At 39.8% G+C, this 26,883-nt stretch overlaps 1 protein-coding gene and 1 long non-coding RNA gene across 3 annotated transcripts in view; one reads left to right on the top strand and one right to left on the bottom strand.

Moving 5' to 3' along the window:
* CNST (consortin, connexin sorting protein) overlaps positions 1 to 3,756 on the top strand; it is a 59,124-nt gene extending 55,368 nt beyond the window's left edge. For both annotated transcript variants that reach the window (XM_042445663.1, XM_042445664.1), the window contains exon 12: positions 1,208 to 3,756. In XM_042445663.1, coding sequence (XP_042301597.1) covers positions 1,208 to 1,413 — 206 coding nt within the window. In that variant the 3' untranslated portion in view covers positions 1,414 to 3,756. The remainder of the gene's footprint in view (positions 1 to 1,207) is intronic.
* A 119-nt stretch (positions 3,757 to 3,875) lies between these two features.
* LOC121919257 lies at positions 3,876 to 16,260 on the bottom strand. Its single transcript, XR_006101424.1, has 3 exons — positions 16,136 to 16,260; positions 8,446 to 8,573; positions 3,876 to 6,834 (listed from the first exon to the last, which is right to left on the bottom strand). It is a non-coding gene; the product is annotated as an uncharacterized LOC121919257 (long non-coding RNA).
* Between the last annotated feature and the right edge of the window lie 10,623 nt (positions 16,261 to 26,883).

Here is a 26,883-nt window from a genome sequence, read left to right as displayed (position 1 = left end):
CATTAGGAATGCTTCTGAGCTTTCCCAAGAATGTTGATACACCCCTAGTTTCTTAGTGGCCCTGTGTTGGCTACAAGCTGTGGGTCTTTAATTAAAAGGTCCCATTACTCAAAACCCATCAGAATAAAGTGATTCTATTTGACACACTCCTCACGGTATATGCAATACACAGTACACTCTTTTTGAGGTAAAGATATGGGTACCAGTTACCTGGCTATGACTCTGGAACAGTGGTGGATAATGGATGGCCTGTGGGCTGCATACAAACCACCTGATTTTTGGGCTCTCGTCTCCATCACCAGCAGTACCACCAATGTGCCAATGCAGTGGCAAACTATATTTTCATTTGGATGAAAGGCACACAGAAAGCTTATATTTTGTCTTAAAACAGAATCAAATTCATAGTAGCTTTTTAGAAGCACAATTTTGACTACAAGGCAGCAGATTTTGGGGCAGGGGAATTTGCTCCTCACCACCACCTACAAGCTGCAGGTGCTGCCCAGCCCGCCTCTAGCATGTTCAGAAATATGTGCTGCACACATGGGAAATTTTTAACTGGAACAAATGATAACCATGACTAGTGTGTCACATAAATTCATTTTGCACCTTGGAACACTCCTCCAAAATTTTTGCAAAGTCCAGGGGATTGTAGTGCGAATTCCTGAGAATGTGGAAAGTGTTCCCTGTATTATCTGTCTGTCTGTTCATTCGTACATATATAAACACACATGTACCCACACACATCATCTGTATAATTTCAGTTCTCTAGTGGTGACATTATCTTGTACCTGTATCATGCACCTTGTGCACATAGACTTTCAAAACATGTTGAGGTGAGGGACAGAAATTGTAAAACTACCTAGTCGTGGAGAAGTAAGACCCAATGTTGGTGTACATTTGTCAATAACAGAATGAAATAAGTTTGTTTTTGTCAAAGTGCTGAACATTATTTCCTTGATTGTTTGTAGTAGCAGTAGTTCTTTTTATTCAGACCATATGTCCAAATAACATTGCAAGAACAAAAACAGGAAAGAGTAACATATTCCATGGATAGCTAAACATGTGCGGAGCTCATTGTCTTATGGCTTTTACATGCTCCACTTCCAGAATCAGTGAATGTACATAATCCAGGCAATATTTAACAATTGAACTGCAATGTTCCAGCTACATGTGATTTGATTAGATGTCATTTATCTTATATTTACAGAGGAAGTTGGAGGTGGTTCGTGCATTTTGCTGATCTTACTGTGTATAGCAACTGTATTCCTTAGTATTGGAGGAACAGCACTGTACTGCACATTTGGTGATGCAAAATCTCCGGTATGTACTGAGTTTGCAACCAATGTGGACTTTTATTATACTCGAATACTGCAAGGTATAGAGGAGCTTAAGCACTGGATATCCTTCTCATAGAGAAAACGGATATAAACATTTGCTGACGTCCTGTTGACAATTACTGAAGAAAGAAAAATCTTCAATCTTCTTATGATATGGCACCTCCAGAAGATGAATAGGAAATGACATAAGCACCTACATAGGAGCTACTTTCCAGTGATTAGGAATATAGAAATCATGTTAAAGCCTCAAGAGGCAACATGACAAACTGGTAAATGCACTGTCCTAATATTTGTCTTTTGAGATGCTTTGATTACCATCTACACTTGGGAGATGAAGAAGAAGAAAAAATGATTGCCTTCCTTACAGTTTTTGGTCTTCACATAATCATATGCAATCTGTAAATTTAGTGCAAGACTATTGATTTTTCTTTCCAGCTAATTTTGCAAAGATATTGTCTCCAGCTATCATGCAATAAGTCCAGACCTTATGGAAATGTTCCTAATTTGGGTTTAAATAATGTCTGTCTTGTTTTTTAATTGTCTGGTGAGTTGTGTAATTTGGAGTATTCCTGTAAAAATCAGAGCCCTCCATCTAGATTCTAGATGTTAGTCTGCCTTGCATTTCAGAATATAGTAACTGCAATAAGTAATGCATCCATCATTTCATAAACAGCCTTGGCAAACTTTGTGGAATTTTCAAGTTGTAGGTTTATAAGAAATGAAAATTTAAAAATAGATTGACAACACATCAAACAAAAAAGACTATGAAAGGTGTCATCATCATACCTTTAACAAGATGCTTGCCACATTTCATGTTTTATGTTTTAAATGTATACCTAGAAATGTGAAGTGCGCATGCAACCAGCATCATACTGATATACTTGATGAGGAGCCATAATTGGCTATAGGTTCCTACTGCATTCAGAAGCAAACCTGAGTGATGAGCAAAGTGGGCTATAGATGTATCATAACTCTCAGTGGTTCTCTTAAACCTACTAATTTCTACTTGATCACATTATGAAGGGAAAAAATGAACACCGAGAAAGCCTGTGTTTGCACAAGGATGTAAACGTATTAGTTTAATATTTGAAATGCATGCCTCAGAGAGAGAAGAATTAGAATCTGACTTTGCTACACCCAGACCAAAGAGCAACAGGAACAATCTAATTATGCCATTTCACCAGTAGCTCTTTATTGTTGTCAGGTGAAGGTTCTGCCTCCATTGCAATTCAGCAGTAGATTGTCTTGCTTTCCATTTAGGTCATGTTTCCCACAGTCACCAAACTTTTCTGAAACTTTTAAATGTTGGATTAAAAAGGGACTAAATGAGAGCAGCAATTTAAAAAAATTTTAAGAGGGAACAGAAATAGGAGCCACTGAAAATTACATACAGTGACAGTGCATGCCAGCCATTTTATTTTATTAGTCTTTGGGTTTGTAGACTTTAAACTGTCTGCCTTCCTGCTGAGACACTTTTCACACCAATATCAGGTGAGACCCCTGCATGCAGTTTAGAAAAATGGAATGTTTAAGTCAGGCATTTAGCTGACATGGGGCTTTGGGTCGTCATCATCTTTGTGTGCCTTAGAAGTTTCCTACACCATCCTTGTGTCTGCTGTCAGTTTATGTTTGGGGCCATTTGCCTCCATAAAAGCTGCCCTTATTGAGTTTCCTCTAACAAAGTGAAAACATTATTCTTCACCAGTCAACGACTCTTGATTATAACATATAGGAAGCAGTCTAGGATTTCTGTGTGCAAACCCTTTCTGAAATATGCTTGACTAACCTCTCCTCAATTTGAAAATGATCCACCATGTGGCACAGAGGGCTCAATGTTCAAGAAATACAAAACCTAAACTCAATGATGTATCCAAAACTAGTAGTCCCACATAGTAGTGAATCTTGGACAGTGGCCTAAATCCAGACTTAACAATAGCTGAATAACCAGCACTGTCGTGGATTACACTTCTGTGCAAACATTTGTTCAAGAAATTGCCCAATAAAACCTGGATTGGATAGTGCTTCTGTATTAACTATGAAAATGTGCATCCACTACTACAGTACTAGCACAACAGCAGCATTGGATACTGGCCCAAATATTTTTAGATTCTTTAGTTTATTAACCTCTTTGTGTGAATGTGGAATTGCTTTTTGGGATATTTCTGAGAATAGCTTTCAAAGCATTTTCTGAAATAACTGGAGGCGGGGGGGGGGCTTATTTGTGCCTGGATGGGGCCATACATTATATTGCGCTTCCATGGCTCTTTAAAAAAAGCTATATTTTATATAAATATTTCCACCTATTAACTTAACAGGCCTCCCTAGGAGATACACAATAAATAAAAACAGATAAAACCACCAAAAACATTGTTTAAAAATAGACAGTGGTCCAAAATACACTGCAAAAATAATCCAGTTTGAGACCACTTTAACTGCCCTGGCTAAATTCTAGGGAAATCTGGGAACTGTAGTTTTGCGAGACATTTAACTACCTCTGTCAGAGAGTTCTCGTACCACAATAAATTTCAATTCCCAGGATTCCCTAGCACTGAGCCAAAGCAGTTAAAATGGTCTCAAACTGGATTATTTCTGCAGTGTGTTTTGAACCTAAGACAGTTTTTTAAATTAAAAAAAATTCTTAAAACACACGGAGAGAGACACCTAAAGCAACTAGAAATACCACCTTGCTTTAAGGGCAATGGCTGTATGAAACAGTACATCTTTGGCTGCTTGCTGGAAGCTCATAAGGAATGGAACATGCCTGACTTCCCTTGGGGAAATTGTCGTAGTTGGGAAGCCACTACAGAGAAAACCCTGTTTTGTCTACTTACCAAACTATCTACTTGGGGTGGTTAGAAAATAGGACATCATGTAATAAAACTAATAGTTTTCCTATATAGCTCTCTAGATTTTGACCAGTTGCAACTTACAATGCATTTGGTGGGCATATTTTTTCTCCATCTTTCTTCTGATAGCCTTTTAAAACATCCTTTACCAAGAATTAGCTTATACTGTCCCTCATCTTTCTTTATTTCAGTATTCAATAAATTGTTTCTTTATCCCTCCCCTCTGGAATCCTTATCTTTAATATATATCCTTCCCAGAAAAAAAAAACAAAAAGGTTATCCAAAATATAACATAATACGTTCAAGTAGAGCTAGCTCATAAACCAAGCTACAAGATGGTGGTCAAAATATTTTCAAAAATATTTGAAATAATATTTACCTTCATGGGAACAGGTTTAAAACGAATTCATATTTATACAGAACTTGCCTCTAGAAAATTGGTATTTAACTACACTGGTAATCCTTCTGCTAGCAATATTCCCCCTTTAAATTGTCAGCACAACCACCTAAGTCGTCTTCTATCTGTGTGTGAAAATGAATGTTAAAAAAATGGACAGCAACTGGAACACTTGCTTAAATAGCCATTTGCATGTGTCTCTTTGATTGCATCTCTTCTTTCCCTTTCTTTGTAGTCATCACTTTTTCCTGCTTTCAACAAGGATCTTGCAGAAATATAATTTTCATTTTGATCTCTTGTCCACAGATCTCCCATACTTATGTTGACATCTGCCTGCAATGGTGGCTTATCATTTTAATGTTAGTGTTACTATGGGCATAGTTATTGGTATACTTCAGGCTAAGGTTATCCAAAGGGTTCATTAGCTGTACAAAAATGCTTCCACATATACATCAAGGCTATTTTATTTTTTGTTTCTTTGTCTGCCCACAACTTCTCTAAATTGTACTGGAGGTTGTGCTTAAAATTCTACAGAGTGTAGGAAGTAGTTTTGGTGAAGAGGAGGTAGCTTTTCAAATCATGGATTTCCCCTTGTGGCTCTTTGGATCCTAGCCTAAGGATTTAGATACTGCCAGAGCAAGATTTACAATGAAGTGATTAATTGGCAATTTTACATGTTTTGTGTCTTAAGAAAAAAATCTGCAATGTCTGCACAGTTTCCCATGTACACTCCAAAAGACTTTTTCTTATGTTATATCAGTGTTCAATCTGTTTCAGTAGGGAGGCTTGAGTTTTAAAATGATACTGGCTGGTTCAGTACATCATTTTTGTCTGCTCACATTAAATCACTTGAACTGTAAAGGGATTTTTTTTATTTTGTATTTTTATGATGGAATGTTAAGCATGCATTCAGTAGCTATAATGTATTTATAACTCCTCTGTAGTTCATATATATTTGGGGTTATGTAATTTTCAGTTCAGTGTTTTCCTGAATGTTAAATTAATGTTCTAAATAACAGTCAATTTCACCTCTGTTTTAAATGTTTGTGCACCTGATCACCAAAAATATTGAGAGATATAACTTGAAAATGTTTATTTTAAAATTATGTCATGTAAAGATATCTTTAAAAGGCTGATACGTAGGTTCCTTTTCTGACAGAAGTGATTTTAAAAATTTTATTGCACATTTTAAAATAAGTGGAACACAATTTTAAAATTATCTTACTTTGCACTAGGGTTGTCGGATGCCCTCCTTTTAAATAATGCCCATATCTGCAATCATGGCAGTTAAACAAATGTAATTGATAACCCATATTTCAGAGCATTGCCTGTTCCACCAAGTTCTAATGAACAATCATTGTAGCAGTCGCTTGGCTAAATCCAGTTATTAGTCCCAAGTAGATCTATTGACTCAGTCAGCCTTACATACTTGTTTAATTAACTACATAGTCCACATTCATTCACTAGATATATATTCTATATGGAACAAGCAATTGGATCTAGCCCTCTGTTTAGACTTTTAGATTTTTTATATGGAAATCCTAATCCAGTATCACCTTAAAGAGTGTCAGTCACAGAATCCATATAACAGCTCCCATATTTCCCTTGGAAGAGGCCAGTGGCAAACAGAAAGGAGAGAAGGCAGTGTCCAGAACTGGTCCAATTTAGAGCAGTTTTTATGGTTTACCACTCAGCAGAATCAGTCTGGAAATTTTGACCATGTTTGCATGTCTTGCTTCATCAATCTGCTTATCATGTGAGGCTGAATTATAGCTGGATGCTCTGTTCATGTAATGGGGTAACACATTGGTACTAACTTTTGTTTGGCATGATAGTTCACATGCTTTGCAGTGACATTTTACAAATGGTTGGCTATATAACACAATGTTACTTTACCTGCCCTTTTCAGCTATTTTTATAGTCTTTCTCCACAGTATCTTGGGCCCTGATTCTGCATTTTAATCCAATTAATTTAACACTGAATGTTCCTGTATAGGCCTGTGTGGAATCTCAACCTAACATTGCTCCAAGCTAGATGAAAATAAATATAACCATTGCATTTATTTTTGAAAATATTTATGTTAAAATATCATTACAAGCAGCACTTCAAATTATGAATTTGAGAAATGAGAAGGTAGGAAACACGTTTTTTTGTCTTACATCATAATTCATTTGTGGAAAAGTCATCTGCCTATATACCACTTCACATAGTTGTTTCCTCCTGGTTATGTATGACTAGGTATTTCAGGTAAACCTAAGTCAGACAAAACAGAAAGATATGATAGTACAATTCTGTTCTTTGAAATTATATGTGTACAGACAATGTACTGAACTTCTGTAAATTTATATACAAAAAATAATCAGCTAGTTAAAAGCTGTTGTTTAAGAGAGAAAAGTTGGATTCTACTTATACAGCACATTCCTTCTAATCACTGCCTATGTGATCACTAATGTTTCAACACGTGAATGTGAAAAAATTACTGCCAACAATGGGAATAGTTTCAAAGTTATGCCTTTTCAGTGATGGACTAGTGAAGACTGTAAACCAGATTAGGTATAAAGTTGCATTTTGTGAGCATATCTAGCTCATATACCCCTAAATGTCTAATAAAAGGGCTGTTACACAAGAAAATATTGTACTTTTTGTTCCCCTATACTGTAAACTAAAGACAGTTCAAAGTTATTATTTGTGATAAAGCTAACTTTAGCTACTGATGGCAAAAGGAGGAAATTACTGTTTGAAACCATCAACCAAGCTTGTGATTTCTGAACATAAAAACAAAAATAAAGTGTCCATGAGAAAATGCATCACTTTTGAGTGCTCTCATTAATAATAGACCTAGTTAATATGTATTCAATGACAATGACTGAATCATGTTTTCAAAAGGCATTTACATGACTTTTGTTGTTGTTATTGTGTGCCTTCAAGACATTTCTGACTTGGAGACAGGAAGACAAACCTGTCATTGGGTTTTCTTGTCAAGATGTGTTCAGTGAGAGGTTGCCATTGACATTTTCATGAGCTGAGAAAGACTTGCCCATAGCCACCCAGTGGGTTTCCATGGCTGAATGGGTGTGCAAAACTTGGTTTCCCGAAGTCCTAGTCTAAACCACTACACCATGCTGACTCTCTTAAGTGACTCCTTATTCCAAAGAATTACAAAATTGCACCTGCAACTAGTGATGTAGACAATGACATTTGGGCTTTGTGAAGGTAGCATTTTCCACCTCAAATCTGGGCAGGTACAGAGCATAATTGTCCAGTGGTGCGTCTGTCCAGGATTATATATATGACCAGTGACCCCATAGTGGCAGGAAAAGGTGTGACTGGCTTGATCTAAAAGTCACCCATGTGTTTGACTGCTCATTCCCTCAAGTTCCCCTTTACATGCTTGAAATTAAAATTCCACACCACTAAATGTGAGAATCCCAAGACTGGAACAAATGTCTACCAAAGTCTTTGGCTGAATATCCTAAACCTTGAGTGGATATCCGTTCTTTGTAATTCTAGAGGCATGTTTTGTGTGTGTTTTAAAAAGAAAAGAAGCTCTATAAAAGTTCTGTAAAACCTGTTACAGTGTGCCCACATACACTGAAAGCTGCGCCGGAAAAGCTCCTCGAGCACCCCAGAAGAACCAAATGGGGCGCACAGCCATGGTGCATGGCTGTGTAGCTGTGCACCGCAGGCGCGAGCCCCATTATTTGCAATGGGGCTCCAGCATACGCTGATTTCCTCTTAAGCGGAGGGATCTGGAACAGATCCCCGCATAAGGGGAGGGCCCACTGTATTAACTATCTGTGAGAATTGCAATATAAAATACCAGACATTAAATACAATAATTATATTATCATTGCACTTACTGACCAAAGAATACAGTGTACTGAGAATTCCCAAGTCTCCGCCAAGGTAAAATCTGGAAAGGAGCCATTTCATTTCCAGGAAACAATGCTGCCAAAGGTTTGGATTCTTGACAGAGGGTGAAGGCTTTCTTTCTAAATAAATAGATTCTACATAAATATGACTAACATAAATATATAACACTGGATTAGCTTTACATTCCAAAACACACCTGTGTATCTTTAGTTACACTTTTTTTAAAGACAGCAGAAAAGAGGCAGAACAAAAACTCAACTAAGAATAGTTAGGAATTCTCCAGTGGGGTACCAATGGAGTATAAGAATATCAATAAATGCTAGTCATGGTGGCTTAGAGTCAGCATGCTTTTGAATACTATTTGTTGGGGGAGAAACAGTGGCAGAGGACTATTCCCTTCATTTTCTGCTGTTTCGCCACTGTGGGAGCAGAATGCGAGACAAGATAGGCCACTGGTCCTATGCAGGGTGATTCTTACGTTTACTATGTCATTGTATTATTCATTTATTTATTTAGCACCACCACACTATATAATTTTGTTTTTTATTTATATACCGCTATTCCAAAGATCATAGCAGTGAACAGCAAGTAAGCTAATTAGCAAGTAAGCTAATTTGCACCCAACAGTCTGGGTAATCATTTTAGCGACCTCAGAAGGATGCAAGCCTGAGTCAAGCTTGGGCCCTTTTACTGGTCTTGAACTCGCAACCTTGTGGTTTTGAGTGAATGGCTGCAGTACAGGCATTTAACCACTGCACCACCAGGGCTCCATATAGTGCTTTACAAGTAATAGAACAGCAAAACAATTCCCTGCACTCAGGCTTACAAACTAAGTCATGACCAAAATACAAAGGGGATGGCAGTGTGGGAGGATCTGCTGATCATATGGTTCAAGTAGCATTCAACTTGCTGCTTTATTTTCCAGAATTTAAAATGTATGAAGTGAGCAAGGAAGCAAGCCATCCATTCAGGGTACCAGCAGTGAAGGGAATTGTGGCTCTTCCCAAAGTCACCAGCGTTGGATTAATAACAGCACTGAGAATTATCACAATTTCAAATAGACCCCTAGCCAATTTCAATGGTTTTATGCAGGGGTAGGCAACCTTTTTGAGCCGGGGGCCAGGTTGCTGTCCCTCAGACAACTGGGGGGCCGAAGCAAAAAAATAAATAATTAAACATTTTTTTTAAAATTAAATAAATAAATAAACCGGGACAAATGTAGGACAAAAATTTCAAACAGTGTACACTTTTTAAAAAATATGGAGGACACGCTAAAAAAATTGCTGATTTTATAAAAAAATGTTAATATAAATGCATGTTTCGGAGGCTTCTATAGACAATTGCCCCCCTTGCCTGCCGCTTGCTCCCCTTCCCTGCCGCTTGCCCCCCCTTGCCTCCTCCTGATAGGCCAAAGGCTCCGGCGGCAATCGGCGGCAGGACCGGGCTGGGGCCAGTATCAAGGCCTTGACTAGTTACCATGGGACTGTGTGATTTTCCTATCATCCCTCAACAGGCACTGCATCTACTTAAGCCATGGAATAGTGGCATTAATTAACTATTCCTGTTCCACTCCAGCAAAGCTTCTCAGTGGAATTACATAAGAATACAGTTGTGTTGCTCTTAATAAACAGAATATCTAATCCAGAGGGAAAGCTTATATTGTGTTGTTTATGATACTTATATTTGTTCTACAAAAAGAAGTGGAGGTGCAAAATAATTTACAATGTCAAATAGCTCCAGTTCATTACAGTACTGTTTAATTTCTGTCTTAAGTGGAACAGAGCAGAGGAAGAGTAAATGCAGCCATAGGAAGTTTATTTACAGTAAGTTGGAAACCTCATAATCATAGTATGGTCAACTAACTGAGATAAAACCCTGGTGTTGCTGCCAAATACCAAGATATATTGAGCTTTGTTTGGAAGACTCTTCAGTATATTGTTGAAGCCTTGGAATGTCATAGAGATATTCACACAACCATACTGGCCTCTAACAACAACAGCATTATTTGACACATACCTGGCAGATAAGTGTGGCTTTATGCTGTTAAGATAATAGTATTAACCAGAAGGGGATATAAAACTCTGGGACTCTCAACCTTGGCTGCAAAGTCCCCTTTAAGATAGTGGAGAGTACAAACGAGAATTATCCAGTTCTTCCCAGGAGGAAGCAATTAACTAAGAATGGAAAACAGGGAGCAGTGCCCTATTGCATCTAGTTTGGATTGGTCTTTGGACCTTAAAGGAAATCTTAATGATTGTAAGGAGGAGTTTGAAATAACAAACCTGGCCATTGAATTGTCCCATGCTGAGAATTTGGTCCCACCTGTTTTAGTGCAACATCCTAAGAAAACCAATCTTCTGGGGGCATTAGAGATGAAATAACCACCAAAGCTGACTCCAAATAAAAGGAATCTAACCAAGGAACAAGCAGCAAACCTGACTTCGCTATCTTGGGAGCTGGCCTATCTAGCAGAGGATATCCAGAATATGATTTTTTTTTAAATTTATTTATTTATTTATTTATTTATTTTTAGTGACTCTAATAAACTTCTAACAATCCTTGTGGATATCTGTGAAAAGATATGATTTAATCCATCCTGACCACACACACAAAAAAAGCATTGACAGCACACCTTGTGCAAAGAGAATTACTGCTACTTTGGCATGCATTAAGGCAAAGGACAAAAAAGCTACCAAAGAGGGACTACAATTAAGAAGAGCAAAAAAAAAGAACAAAAAAAGAGCAAGACTGTTAAAAATTTGAACCCATCTCACTACATAAAGATGCAGTTCCAGAAACTATTCAGACTACTGGATATTAGATCAGCACAGAAAGACATTGATACTAGCAAGAACCCATCAGTACATGAGAGCTCTAACCTTGAGGGATGTAACTGCCTCTTTGTTAATGCAGAGGAGCCTTTTACAAAAGCTCCTAAAATTACATCTATCTAAGAACCAAAATATGTTGTTCAGAGCCCACAGGCCCATTCTTGACCAAAAACTAAAGCTTTACAGGTTAGAAGCATTGCAGATTATGGTTGAAAGCTAGTTTTGAACAGACAAAAGCTAGTGATGCTGGAATTCATACCACAATTCAAGTGTAAATTACATCTGTTACATTTTCTAGAATCTGTTATCCCAGGAGCTCTCACCGTGGCTGATCTAATATTTGTGGAATACTTATATTTCAATGGTATCCATGCCTAGTGGTTACATTCGCCAAAGGGAGTTTAGCTGAAATGATGTATGGCTATAAAGATACACTGACTGTGGTAAGAATTTTTGAGAAATGTGATGCACCTTTGCCACTGGTGCTTCGTACATCAGATTATGCTGAAAATCCTCAAGTGATAGGAAACCACAGTACCAACTTAATTGATCTAAGCCCTACAGACATCATAGATATTACTGAGGAACAATCCCCCATAGATAAAAACCAGTGCAATATAGTTCTAACAAAGGATGTTTTTCAGCAGTCAACAGAGAGGTTCATGGAACCTTTAGAACCAGAAGAGATGAACCTTTTAGATTCTTTCCCTACTCTACCTTGTGAAGTGCAAAATAATATAATCAGCAGAACTGATCTTTTAAAGAGCCATTTGATTACATTTACAGTAAGAAATGGAGGGCCAAATGACCATAAAAAACTTCATTGGTCCATAGAAAACACAAAAACATCTCAGTGAATGAATAAATGTAGGATTAGGGAATGTAATGACTTAGAGTTCCAGACTAAGAGGACATACACTCTGCAATGCCAGACAATAAAGAAATTAATTCCTCTATGGAATAACTCTGTCTCTGAGGTTTCCTCTAGTGCTAATACTCCTATTCTAAAGCCAACAATGGGGCTAAACACACTGGCATAAGGATCTGGCTTCAGGGTGGCATGGGGGTGTGGGATCCACACGCCGGATGTCCCAGTGCCACCTCCAAGCCAGCATCATGCCACCCTCTTGACCACACAGCAGGCGACATCATGGCATTGGCATTTATATGCACTGAGCTGCAGAAATGGGGACAGGGCGCACCCTTTTTGCACCTCAAAAAGAAGCGGCAATCCCAATCCAGCACTGTCTGTTTTGGCCCTATATCTATTCCTTCTGCATGGCAACACATAAGATATTTGGAGAAAGATGAAACAGATGTCTCTGAAATAGATATACAGCTACAGAGTGAGAAGGTGCTCATCGTTCAACATCAGGTGATAGTGGAACTAAATTCTTTGTTGAATAAGTTTGTTTTAAAAGAAGATCCCAGTGGTAAGACCTCCAATTTAGAACCAGAGGTCACTACTCCACCTACTTGGTCCCAGATGAGAACTGGACTTGGTAGAAATTGGTTCCCCTGAGAGAACTGCTGAGATGGTCAGATACCCAACCATCCCTGTGTTCTTATACTTAGTCCAGTATAAGTAGGTGGAGTCCATTGATGGAGTTGATTGAACCTGCAGAGAAAGAAGTGATCCCTGTTGGGGTTTTTTTTGGGGGGGGGGAGGACATTGCTAAAGGGGGAAGTAGAGCCATGTTCAAGAGCCAGGTAGTTCCCCTGGAGAAAACCAATCACTCCAATCTCTCTGGAAGTGATCAATTGACCACTGACCCAACAGCAGGTCTTTAGGCTGACATTCACCTCGATAGCTAATATTGCAGTCTCATTAGTTATTAAGCTCCAAATTTGTACTTTATGTTTATCTATCACCACTCCAAGAGGGACCAGCAGTCAGTGGAGCAAGAGTGGAACTGGTCCAGGGGCTACCACTTTGAGTAGTGTTTGACTAACTCTTAATTGTATGATACATTTTGTTGGCAATGGAGTACTGGTAATAATCACTTTGTTCATCACGTAAGAAAAAAAACCATTATAATTTAGATATTTAATAACATACTGAAAGCTATATAAGTACCGATAGAAAAATTGTATAAATATATGTGTATCTGCAATAACATATATGATACATTTGTTGAGACATGTATGACACATTTGTTGATAATGAAGTATTAGCAATAATCACCCCACTCATCCTGTTAAAAAAGGCCCTATAATTTAGATATTTATTATTGTACTGAAAACTCTATTTAAGATGCAGTTAAACAACTGCATTGATCGCACATATATCTCCAACAGCCTGCAGAAAGTATGGTGATTTCATTCCCACATGTGGTCAGTTTCCTGGACCATTTAAAGCATGTAGCATTTCCAAAAAGCTGGCAGTGCTCAAAATAATGTTGCAGGGACAGGGTGGCTTAAAGTTAATTTCTGTCCTCTTGGACCATTCATGAGCTATACTTACTTTGTGTGTAGCACCACTGCAAGTATCAATATCAAATTTATCACTGACACACAATGGCAAATGCAGTGGCTCTCCATGGTGCACTGAGATGCTAGTGTGTCTTCTTGCACCATAGAGTATCCTTTCTCCTATTAAGTGACAAGAAATGAAGACAAAAGTGGAAACTACTGCAGTTTAGTTGTGTGGATGGCCATTGCAATGATTACAATTGCTACCAATTCTATGGCAGCAATGGACCACAAAACAGGGATGTAGGGGTCACATGGACCCACATGTACTCTGTTCCAGCCATTTGGCTCAGCATAACAAGACAGTAGATGCCAGGAAAGTCCTCACTGCATCTACTGATTACAGACTGCTTTCAGTATATAAATTGTCTAGAATTAAGATTCTGCTAGTTTCAGAGTTAATGTTATATTTTACTTATTATTTAATCAACCAGGTTCTCTTCTTTCACAAGCTTTGTGCAAGCATTTGACTCTTCATAAAAAAGGTAAAAGGTAAAGGTTTTCCCTTGACAATATTGTCTAAGTTGTGACTGATTGTAGGAGATGGTCTTACAAGGCGCATGCCCCATTGTTTGTATTGGGACTTGCCTTCCGCATGGACTCAAGTTCACGGAAGGCAAGCCCGCTTAAGGGCAGGCCAACTGTATGCACAGTATATGATTTTATTTATATTCATATTTATTCATATACTATGTCAAGCAGGGGGGATTCCTAAGGGTAAAAAGTTTTAGTACCACTATAGTAAGGGAATAGCATTTAAATTGCCAATTGTCAGCCCTGCATGAGAGATAATCCAGCCATAGTTCATTTTTGTGAACAATTGTTCCTACTTTTTATAAATGAACAGATATTAACAAGTCTATGCACAAATTAAGTGAAAGCAAACAGCTTGCTCTTTTAATACAGTCTATGAGAAGATTACCACAGATAGCTCAAGATAGATTTTTTTTTAAGAAGCCACCTGATAATTTGGAGAGGGTTCTGTGTTTTTCAGCAACTCCTATGCCCTGCTTCTACAGACATTAATAACTAACAGCATATTCCCAATTCATTGAAAATCTATTTGAAAGTTAGTCCTACTGTGCTCAGTGGGGTTTGCTTCCTAGTATAAGATGGATTGCCAATTTACTTTCTTCTAAGAGAATTATGGCTAAAGCACTCAAGTAAATTTCTGTTAACATAAATTATAATTTATTTTTAAACTTTATGGCCCAAATCCATTGCTAGCCCCAATTGCAGTAGACCCTTTGAAGCAGTGACTCGGCTTCAGCATCTGACTCAGTGTGTTTTTACTTGTTGATACTTAGTAGCTGGAAGGCTACTGTACTTTGGAAATATCATGAGATGGCAGGACACATAAGAAGAAATGATAATGCTCAGCAAAGTAGAAGGCAGTAGGAAAAATGGCAGACAACAGGATAGAAACAGCATAAGGAACTAAAGCCCTGAGTTTGCAGGATCTGAACAGGGCTGTTGATGAGAGATGTCTTGATAGTCTCTCATCACAATAGCATCATTGGGGTGTGGGTGTGTGTGGCCTGCACCAGGTGACACCGCAGAAGGGAGACATAGCCAGTCAGCCCCTCCTGCACCATCTCCCATGCTCTGTCCATCCTGCATGCTAGTCTGCCGGCGACCCACTCCATTCCTCCCACCTGCCCGTGCACGCCATTTCATCTCACTCACGTTGCTCCATTATCTCCACCCGCATGCAACTCCATTCTTCCTGCCTGCACATTGCTGTCTTCGTCTTGCTCCATCATCCCTGCCCATGCATTGCTCCATCACCTACACGCACGCCGCTCTATTCCCCCCACATGTGCTCTGTCCCTCCTGCACTGCCCCATCCTTCATCAGGAAAAGGACAGGCCATTTTGGGGAGAGGGCACACACACCATCCCCAGAAGCCCTACCTCCCGGAAGCCCCATCATAAATCTCCCCCCTATTGGGTAAGTTTGGATCTACATTAGTTTGTGAATTACTGGGTTGCTTTGTTAGTGAATGAATCAAGTCATATTCAAGAATGAATCTCTGACATGTAGTAGATAAGAACTACTGATTCCTGTGGAGAAACTGCCAGTAAATATAAGTGTCCATTTAGCTTTTCCCCCTCCTTATGAATTGTTGTTGTGTACCTTCAAGTCATTTCCAACTTACGGCTACTTTAATGCAAATCTATCATGGGGCTTCCTTGGCAAGATTTGTTCAGAGATTATTTTGCTTTTCAGAGGCTGAGAAGGTGTGACTTGCGCAGGGTCACCCATTGGGTTTCCCTATCTGAGAGGGAATTCAAAGCCTGGTCTTCAGACTCCTAGTCCAATGCTCAAACCATTACAACGTTCAAACCACACTGGTTCAGTTCCCTATGAATATTTACCAATATTAAATGTCAAGGAATGGATCCTGGGGGAAATGTCCAGATGTGGGACAAAGGTGACAGGGTTACCTTGTGCCCAACAGGAGCCATGAGGAATCAGCAATTGAGCTGTGCTGAGTCACAGGAGGTGGCTGAAAAGTGCAAAGTCGCACTGCATGGGGGAACTTTAAATATGTAACACAGCAGGAAGAGGCTGGACAAAGTGCCTGTGCATGGCACATGTATATAAGGGGAGGAGCCCCATTGTACAGTCTGGGTTTGTCAGTGTGTGGCGTTAGACGAGTAGCTGGAATCAGAAGTAAAGTGCCTCTGTGAGAGATATTTGTCTATTGTCTCATTTGCCTGCTTCTAGAGAGGGAGAGAGAATTCTCCCCCTTGCACAGAGCTTCGTGTCAATTCTTTGGTGTCCATCCAGGTGCACAGCTTGGTGTGGTGCAATGCAGTCCTTGTAATCACAATGCTAAGAATTTCTAATAAATGTTAATTATTTACTGAGCAGTTCATCACTTTAGTTTTTATCCTGAAACATCAGAGTCAACCCACAAGTCCCCAAAGCAGACTTCCTCAAACTGTACAAAGTGAACAGCAACTCTTTAAAATGGTGTAAAGGCAGGCAGGCAAAGTAATCAGCCAGTTAATTCATCAAATACCATCAGCTCTGTTTTATTTCAAGAGCAGAAGTAGAAAAAGAAAGAGAGGTGGGAGCAAATAAAATTCTTAATTACACAGAAACCTTTTAAAATTGCCTAAAGACAAAGACAGAAAGAAAGAAGCAGAAAGAAAGAAAACGCCATCCCAAAGTGATACTTGTCAGTAGATTAAAAGTTGAAAACCAATGGATAGTTTTCTTATGTAAATCCTTGCAACTGCCCACTCATTTCTCAAGTAACTGTGTGCTGTAATTTGCTGCTGACACATCTGCATTACATAGGGAGAAAAGCTGCTTTTAATATTATGTTTGAACAGTTGCAGTAGGATTTTACAACATTTTGAAACTCAAAATCCTTGAGAGAAAAAACTGTTCCTGGACTAATCCTGCATTATCAGAATATGACAAAACTCACACACAGTCTCATTATGTTTTGTTTTTCCACTGATGCAGAATGTATCTCATGTTTCAGCTTAAGTTTTTAAAGGCCTGTAAAATATGGTTGAATTTGATTTCAGAATACATGAATGTTGAACACAACAACCATAGCTACATGTTGCAGTACTGCTCATAATACTGCTCTTGACACTTTCTGCACCATGGAGGATATTCTCCTTTTGATATTGGACAGATCACAAACATCACTATTGTCCTCTTCCAGAACTGTGCCACCATTTTCTATATTATCTACAAGGAATTTTAAAAGGAGTTTTAAATTGTTCATGTAGTCTGTCCCTTTCTGTTTTTAACTCTGTGCATTTAATTTTAGAGTACTATCTGATTTATTGATTGATTTAAAGGTAAAGGTATTCCTCATTGACAAGGTTGTCAAGTTGTGTCTGACCATAGGGGACGGTGATAATCTCTGAAGGACCAGGGTTGTCAGAGACTACTCTGTGATCATGTGGCGCTGTTTACCTTTCCACCAGAGTGGTACCTATTTACCTACTTCAGTGGTTCTCAACCTTTCTAATGCTGCAACCCTTTAATACAGTTCCTCATGTGGTGGTGACCTTCAACGGATGGCCTAGGTTCTGAAGACCATCAGAAATATGTGTTTTCCGACAGTCTTAGGCAACCCCTGTGAAAGGGTAGTTTGATCCCCAAAGGGGTTGCGGCCCACAAGTTGGGAACCACTGATCTACTTGCATTTGCATGCTTTCAAACTGCTGCGTTTATTGATTTACAAATATGTGTAAACAACTTCAAAGTGAATCTTTCAAAGCAGTATACAGAAATAAGAAAATATTATCTACACAATACACAAAATTTAAATATGTTGGCTGGCATCTTGGTAGGCACATATGAGGTCATAAGCTAAACTTACAACCTGCTATTTGTTTTGCATTCACATTTACGATCATGGCACCACTGGCATGACCACAAGTGATCCTCAAAGCCAGGTGGCCATATTCAACATAGAAATCCTATGACACAGGGGAGGAGAGCATTGAGGGATACCTTGAGCTGTCTTCCACCAGGAAGTTACAATACAACAAGGAGTTGTAATAGGACCCTGTTTCACTGCACCATACCTTACTGGTGGTAATGGACTGAACATATCATCTGTCAGTGCCCTGCTCGCCAATGCCACATAACTCCTTTGCCTGGTACAGCTGCCTGCCTTTTATGTTGGGTGGTAGGCAGTTGGATCAGAAGTTGGATTATAGCATTGTAGTTCCGTATTCCATGCAGAGTATCAGCCTATAATTATATTTTCCATGAAAAAGGTGGTAGGTTGGACTATATGATGTAGACTTGCATAAATAGTTTCTAAATGCATCTAAAACTAACAGTGGGTGATGCTTATCAAATACCAGAAGACTTCAGTGTTACTTTGCTGTAGTATGTATGTTGCTTGCAATTGTATAATTTTATACAGTATTTTGCATTGTTTTTATATTTGTTTACTGCAGAAGAATAACAGAACTTTGTGATGGAGCAATCTCTCTCTCTCTCTGGCTTTGCTTCACGAATGAAGATTCAGGAAGGACGCATCCCGCGCTTTGTACAAGCGCGTTGGTGACTAAAAAGGCCAATCCGGGACAAATAGGTCCGGTTGCAGAAAGCACAGCGGAAAGTCTCCTTGGGTGATGTTTCCGGGTTGTTGTAATTTCTCTTCAAGACTTGTTCGCCATGAGCTTTCGAAAAAGGCTGCAGCATTGTGGATAGTGCGTCTCCATGCCTCCCGATGCGAAGCCAGGGCAGACCATTGTAGGTGATCAATTTGGCCAAGCCTGAAATGTTGTTTCAGAGAGTCCTTGTATCTCTTCTTTGGGGTGCCCCTCTTACGCTGACCCATGGCAAGTTCACCGTAGAATACTATTTTTGGGAAGCAATGGTCCTTCATCCTACAAACATTTCCAGCACAGCATAGCTGCTTCCTCAATAGCATGGCCTCAATGCTGGTGATCCCTGCTTGCTCAAGGACAGCAACATTCGTCACATAGTCAGTCCAGTGTATATTTAGAATTGTGCATAAACAGCGCTGATGAAAGTGTTCAAGGAGTAGTAGGTGTTGGCGATAGGTGACCCATGTTTCAGACCCATAGAGGAGAATAGACAGTACAGTGGCTCTATACACACTGATTTTTGTGCTTCGCCTCAAGTGTTTGTTACTCCAGACTCTTTTGTGAAGCCTTCCGAATGCACTATATGCCTTTGCCAGTCTGTGATCGATCTCTTTATCAATCTTGGTGTCTGAGGAGATGATGCTTCCCAGGTAGGTGAACTGCTGGACGGACTTAAGCACAGATGTGCCTACAGTGATGTGGGGATGGTAGTGTTCTTCCTGAGGTGCCAGCTGGTAAAGAACTTCTGTTTTCTTCAGACTGACTTCCAGTCCAAAGAGCTCTGCAGCTGTTGCAAAACAAGATGTTAGGCGCTACAGAGCTGCTTCTGTATGGGCAACGAGGGCAGCATCGTCAGCAAAAAGCAGCTCAAGGACTAGATAGCTTAGAGTCTTAGTGCGGACCCTCAGGCGGCTTAAGTTAAACAGGCTATCATCAGTACGGTAGCGTATATAAATGCCATCTTCTTCTGTGAGATCTGCTGTAGCCCTTTGGAGCATCATGCTGGAGAAGATTGTAAATAGAGTTGGAGCGAGAACACAACCTTGTTTCACACCATTAGTTATTAGAAAGGGCTCCGAGAGAGCGTTGCCATATCTGACTTGACCTTGCTGGCCTTCATGTAGCAGGATGATCATTTTCAGGAATTTGGGGGGGGCATCCTAGTCGTTCCAGGATCTGCCACAGACTTTTTCTCCTCACAGTGTCGAAGGCTTTGGTGAGATTGACAAATGTTACATAGAGTCCTTTGTTCTGCTCTCTACATTTCTCTTGCAGTTGTCCAAGGGCAATTATTATTATTATTATTATTATTATTATTATTATTATGAAGCCTTGGAATGTCATAGAGTATTCACACACCACATCTGGCCTCTACAACAACAGCATTTTGACACATACCTGGCAGATAAGTGTGGCTTTATGCTGTTAAGATAATAGTATTAAAACACGAAGGGGATATAAAACCTCTGGGACTCTCAACCTTGGCTGCAAACCCTCCCTTTCAGCTAGTGGAGCGTACAAACGAGAATTATCTTCTTCCCAGGAGGAAGCAATTAACTAAGAATGGAAAACAGGGCGCAGTGCCCCTATTGTCATAGTTTGGATTGGTCTTTGGACCTTAAAGGAAATCTTAATGAATGTAATGAGGAGTTGAAATAACAAACCTGGCCTTGAAATTGTCCCATGCTGAGAATTTGGTCCCCCTGTTTTAGTGCAAACATCCTAAGAAACCAATCTTCTGGGGGCCTTAGAGATGAAATAACCACAAAGCTGACTCCAAATAAAAGGAATACTAACCAAGGAACAAGCAGCAAACCTGACTTCGCTATCTTGGGAGCTGGCCATTCTAGACAGAGCGATATCCAGAATATGATTTTTTTAAAATTTTTATTTATTTATTTATTTATTTTTAGTGACTCTAATAACACTACACTCCACCCTTGTGGATATCTGTGAGACAAGATATGATTTAATCAATCTGACCACACCACAAAAAAACGCATTGACAGCACACCTTGGCACAAAGGAATTCCTGTACTTTGGCACTGCATTAAGGCAAAAGGACAAAAAAAGCTACCAAAGAGGGACTACAATTAAGAAAGAGCAAAAAAAAAGAACAAAAAAAGAGCAACGACTGTTAAAAATTTGAACCCATCTCACTACACTAAAGATGCAGTTCCAGAAACTATTCAGACTACTGGATATTAGATCAGCACAGAAAGACATTGATACTAGCAAGAACCCATCAGTACATGAGAGCTCTAACCTTGAGGGATGTAACTGCCTCTTGTAAGCAGAGGAGCTTTTACAAAAAAGCTCCTAAAATTACATCTATCTAAGAACCCAACAATATGTTGTTCAGAGCCCACAGGCCGGCCATTCTTGACCAAAAACTAAAAGCTTTACCGGTTAGAAGACATTGCAGATTATGGTTGAAAGCAGTTTTGACAACACGACAAAAGCTAGTGATGCTGGAATTCACTACCACAATTCAAGTGTTGAAACTTACATTTTATATCTACATCTGTTATCCAGGAGCTCTACACCGTGGCTGATTCTAATTTTGGTGGAATACTTATATTTCAATGGGATCCATGCCTCAGTTGTGTTACATATTCGCCACAGAGGTGTTAGCTGAAATGGATGTATGGCTATAAAGATAACGACGACTGTGTAAGAATTTTGAGAATGTGTTGCACCTTGCCACTGGTGCTTCGTACATCACGATTATGCTGAAATCCTCAAGTGATAGGAAACCACAGTACCCAACATTAATTGATCTAAGCCCTACAGACATCATAGATATTACTGAGGAACAATCCCCCATAGATAAACCATACCAGCATGCAATCTGTTCTACAAAAGGATGTTTTTCAACGCGTCAACAGAGGGTTCATGGAACCTTTAGAACCCCGAAGAGTTAAACCTTTTAGATTTCTTCCCTACCTCTCCCTTGTGAGTGCCAAATAATAAATCAGCAGAACTGATCTTTTTAAAGAGCCATTTGATTCCATTACAGTAAGAAATGGGAGGGCCAAATGAAAACCATAAAAAACTTCATTGGTCCATAGGAAAACACCAAAAACATCTCAGTGAATGAATCAATGTGGATTAGGGAATGTAAGACTTAGAGTTTCCAGGACTAAGAGGACTACACTCTGCAATGCCAGACAATAAAGAAATTAATTCTCCCTACTTGGATAACTCTTGTTCTCTGTTTCCTCTAAGTGCTAATACTCCTATTCTAAAGCCAACATGGGCTTAACACACTGGCATAAGGATCTGGCTTCAGGGGTGGCATGGGGGTGTGGGATTCCACACGCCGGATGTCCCAGTGCCACCTCCAAGCACAGCATCCTGCACCCTCTTGACACAGCAGGCGAATCATTGGCATTGGCATTTTATGCTACTGAGCTGCAGACATGGGGACAGGCGCCCACACCCTTTGCACCTCAAAAAGAAGCGGCAATCCCAATCTCCCGACTGTGCTGTTTGGCCCTATATCTATTCCTTTGCATGGCAACCTACGTATTTGGATATAGAAAGATGAAAAACAGATGTCTCTGAAAAATAGCTATACAGTAAGAGTGAGAAGAATGTTGCCTATCGTTCAAACATCAGGTGATAGTGGAACTAAATTCTTTGTTGATAAGTTTGTTTTTAAAAGAAGATCCCAGTGTAAGACCTCCAATTTAGAACCAGAGGTCACTACCCACCTACTTGGTCCCAGATGAGAATGGACTTGGTAGAAATTGGTTCCCTGAGGAGACTGCTGAGATGGTCAGATACCCAACCATCCTGTGTTTCTTATATTAGTCCAGTATAAGTAGGTGGGTCATTGAGGAGTTGATTGAACCTGCAGAAAGAAGTGATCCCTGTTGGGGTTTTTTTTTGGGGGGGGAGGACATTGCTAAGGGGGAAGTAGAGATGTTCAAGAGCCAGGTAGTTCCCCTGGAGAACAACCAATCACTCCAATCTCTTGGAAGTGATCAATTGACCCCTGACCCCACCCACAGCAGTCTTTAGGCTGACATTCACCTCCGATAGCTAATATTGCAGTCTCATTGTTATTAAGACTCCAAATTGGTACTTATGTTTATCATCACCCACTCCAAGAGGGACCCCGCAGTCGTGGAGCAGAGTGGAACTGGTCCAGGGGCTACCACTTGAGTAGTGTTTGACTAACTCTTAATGTCTATGAGTACCTTTTGTTGGCAAGTGAGTAATCTGAACTAATCACTTGTGTCATCACGTAAGAAAAAAAAACCATTATAATTTAGATATTTAAACATATGAAAGCTCTATAAGTACCGATAGAAAATTGTATAAATTATGTGATATCTGCAAAAATATGATACATTTGTTGAGACATGTATGACACATTGTTGATAATGAAGTATTAGAATAATCACCCCACTCTCTGTTAAAAAAAGGCCCTTATAATTTAGTATTTATTATTGTACTGAAAACTCTATTTAGAGATGCAGTTAAACAATGCATTGATCGCACATATATCTCCAACCAGCCTGCAGAAAGTTGGTGATTTCATTCCACATGTGGTCGGTTTCCTGGGACCATTTAAAGCATGTAGCATTTCCAAACACCAAAAAGCTGCAGTGCTCAAATAATGTTGCAGGCGACGGGTGGCTTATAAGTTTATTTCTGTCCTCTTGGACCATTCATGAGCTATATACTTTGTGTGTAGCACCCCTGCAAGTCCAATATCAAATTTATCACTGACACACAATGGGAAACTGCAGTGGCTTCTCCATGGTGCACTGAGATGCTGGTGTCTTCTTGCACCATAGAGTATCCTTTCTCCTATTTATGTGACAAGAAATGAAGACAAAAGTGGAAACTACTGCCAGTTTAGTGTGTGGATGGCCATTGCAAATGATTACAATTGCTACCATTATGGAGCAATGGACCCCAAAAACAGGGATTTCGGGGTCACAATGGACCCTCACATGTTATCTCTGTTCCAGCCATTGGCTCGCATAACAGACAGTAGTGCCAGGAAGTCCTCACTGCATCTACTGATACCAGACTGCTTTCAGTTATAAATTGTCTAGAATTAAGATATTCTGAGTTTCCGAGTTAATGTATATTTTACTTATTATTTAACCAACCAGGTTCTTCTTCTTTTCACAAGCTTTGTGCAAGCATTTGACTCTTCATAAAAAGGTAACAAGGTAAAAGGTTTTCCCCTTGACATATTGTCTAGGTGACATGATGTCTGTAGGAGATGAGTCGTGTACAAGGCGATGCCATGTTGTATAGGACTTGCCTGCCGCATGGACTAAGTCCGAAGGCAGCCCGTCGAGGTAGGCCCCAACTATGCACGTATATGATTTTTTTATCCATTTTATTCCATATACACTACTTGTCCAAGAGGGCGGTGATTTCTAAGATTGTAAAAAGTTATATATCTAGTGTAACCACTATCGTTAAGGGTAAAGACAGTGTAATAGTAGGGATTCGCACTAAACAATGCCATTGTCAAGCCCTGCATGAGAGATTAATCCAGCATATGTCATTTTTGTGACACAATCGTCCTTACTTTTTATAATGAAAGATATTCAAAGTCCTATGCACAATTAAGTGAAAGCAAACAGCTTGCTCTTTTAATACAGTCTATGAGAAGATTCCACAGATAGCTCAAGATACGATTTTTTTTCGAAGCCACCTGATAATTTGGAGAGGGTTTGTGTTTTCAGCACACTCCTATGCCCTGCTTCTACAGACATTAATAACTAACAGGCATATTTCCACAATCATTGAATCTATTTGCAAAGTTAGTCCATCTGTGCTCAGGGGGGGTTGCTTCCTAGTATAAGAGTGATTGCCAATTTACCTTTCTTTAAGAGAATTCTATGGCTAAAGCACTCAGTAAATTTCTGTTAATAATAAATTATAATTTTTTTAAACTTTATGGCCCAAATCCATTCGATAGCCCCAATTGCAGTAGACCCTTTGAAGCAGTGACTCGCGCCTTCAGCATCTGATCAGTGTGTTTTACTTGTTGATTACTTAGTAGCTTGGAAGGCTTGTACTTTGGAAATATCATGAGATGGCAGGGACACATAAGAAGACAATGATAATGCTCAGCAACAGTAGAAGGCAGTACGGAAAAATGGCAGACAAAGGATAGAAACAGCATAAGGAACTAAAGCCCTGGTTTGCAGGATATTGAACAGGGCTTGATGAGAGAGCTGCTTGATAGTCTCTCATCACAATAGCATCATTGGGGTGTGGGTGTGTGTGGCTGCACAGGTGGACACCGCAGAAGGGAGACATAGCCAGTCCAGTCCCTCCTGCATCACCATCTCCCATGCTTGTCATCCTGCATGCTCATGTCGCGGCGACCCACTCATTCCTTCCCCACCTGCCGTGCACGCATTTCATTCACTCCGTTGCTCCATTATCTCCAACCCGCATGAACTCCATTCTTCCTGCCTGGCACATTGCGTCTTCGTCTGCTCCTCATCCCTGCCCATGCATTGCTCCATTCACCTACACGCACGACGCCCTTATCCCCACATGTGCTCTGTCCCTCCTGCCCTGCCATCCTTCATCAGGAAACAAGGCGCCATTTTGGGGAGGGCACACACACCATCCCCAGAAGACCCTACCTCCCGGAAGCCCATCATAATCTCCCCCCTATTGGGTAAGTTTGGATCTACATTAGTTTGTGAATTACTGGGTTGCTTTGTTAGTGATGAATCAAGTTATTCAAGAATGAATCTCTGACATGTTAGTAGATAAGAACTACTATTATGTGGAGAAAACTGCCAGTACAATAATAAGTGTCCATTTAGTTTTCCCCCTCCTTTGAATTGTTGTTGTGACCTTCAAGTTCATTTCCAACTTACGGCTACCTTAATGCAAATCTATATGGGGCTTCTTGGCAAGATTTGTTCAGAGATTATTTTGCTTTTCAGAGGCTGGAAGGTGTGACTTGCGCAGGGTCACCCATTGGGTTTCCCTATCTGAGAGGGATTCAGCCTGGTCTTCAGACTCCTAGTCCAATGCTCAACACAACCACTGGTTCAGTTCCCTATGAATATTACCAATATTAAATGTCAAGGAATGGATCCTGGGGGAAATGTCAGATGTGGGACAAAGGTGCAGGGTTACCTTGTGCCAACAAGGGCCATGAGGATACGAGTTGAGCTGTGCTGGTCACAGGAGGTGGCTGAAAAGTGCAAAGTCGCACTGCATGGGGGAACTTTAAATGTAAAACAGCGAAGAGGGGCGGACAGTGCTGTGCATGGCACATGTATATAGGGGAGGAGCCCTTGTACAGTCTGGGTTTGTCATGTGTGGCGTTAGAGAGTAGCTGGAATAAAAGTAAGTGCCTCTTGAGAGATATTTGTCTATTGTCTCATTTGCCTGCTTCTAGAGAGGGAGAGAGAATTCTCCCCCTTGCACAGAGCTTCGTGTCAATTCTTGGTGTCCATCCGGTGCACAGCTTGGTGTGGTGCAATGCAGTCCTTGTAATCACAATGCTAAGAATTTCTATAAATGTTAATTATTTACTGGCAGTTCATCACTTTATTTTATCCTGAAACATCAGAGTCACCCACAAGTCCCCAAAGCAGCTTCCTCAACTGTACAAAGTGAACAGCAACTCTTTAAAATGGTGTAAAGGCAGGCAGGCAAAGTAATCAGCCAGTTATTCATCAAATCCATCAGCTCTGTTTTATTTCAGAGCAGAAGAGAAAAAGAAGAGAGGTGGGAGCAAATAAAATTCTTAATACACAGGAACCTTTTAAATTGCCTAAAGACAAGACGAAAGAAAGAAGCAGAAAGAAAGAAACGCCATCCCAAGGTGTCTTGTCAGTAGATTAAAAGTTGAAAACCAAGGATAGTTTTCTTATGTAAATCCTTGCAACTGCCACTATTTCTCAAGTAACTGTGTGCTGTAATTTGCGCTGACAATCTGCATTACATAGGGAGAAAAAGCTGCTTTTAATATTGTTTGAACAGTTGCGTAGGATTTCAACATTTTGAAACTCAACTCCTGA

This window comes from Sceloporus undulatus, chromosome 1 (genome assembly GCF_019175285.1).
Source record: "Sceloporus undulatus isolate JIND9_A2432 ecotype Alabama chromosome 1, SceUnd_v1.1, whole genome shotgun sequence".
NCBI classification, from domain to species: Eukaryota; Metazoa; Chordata; class Lepidosauria; order Squamata; family Phrynosomatidae; genus Sceloporus; species Sceloporus undulatus.
This window is presented reverse-complemented; position numbering and strand designations above follow the sequence as displayed.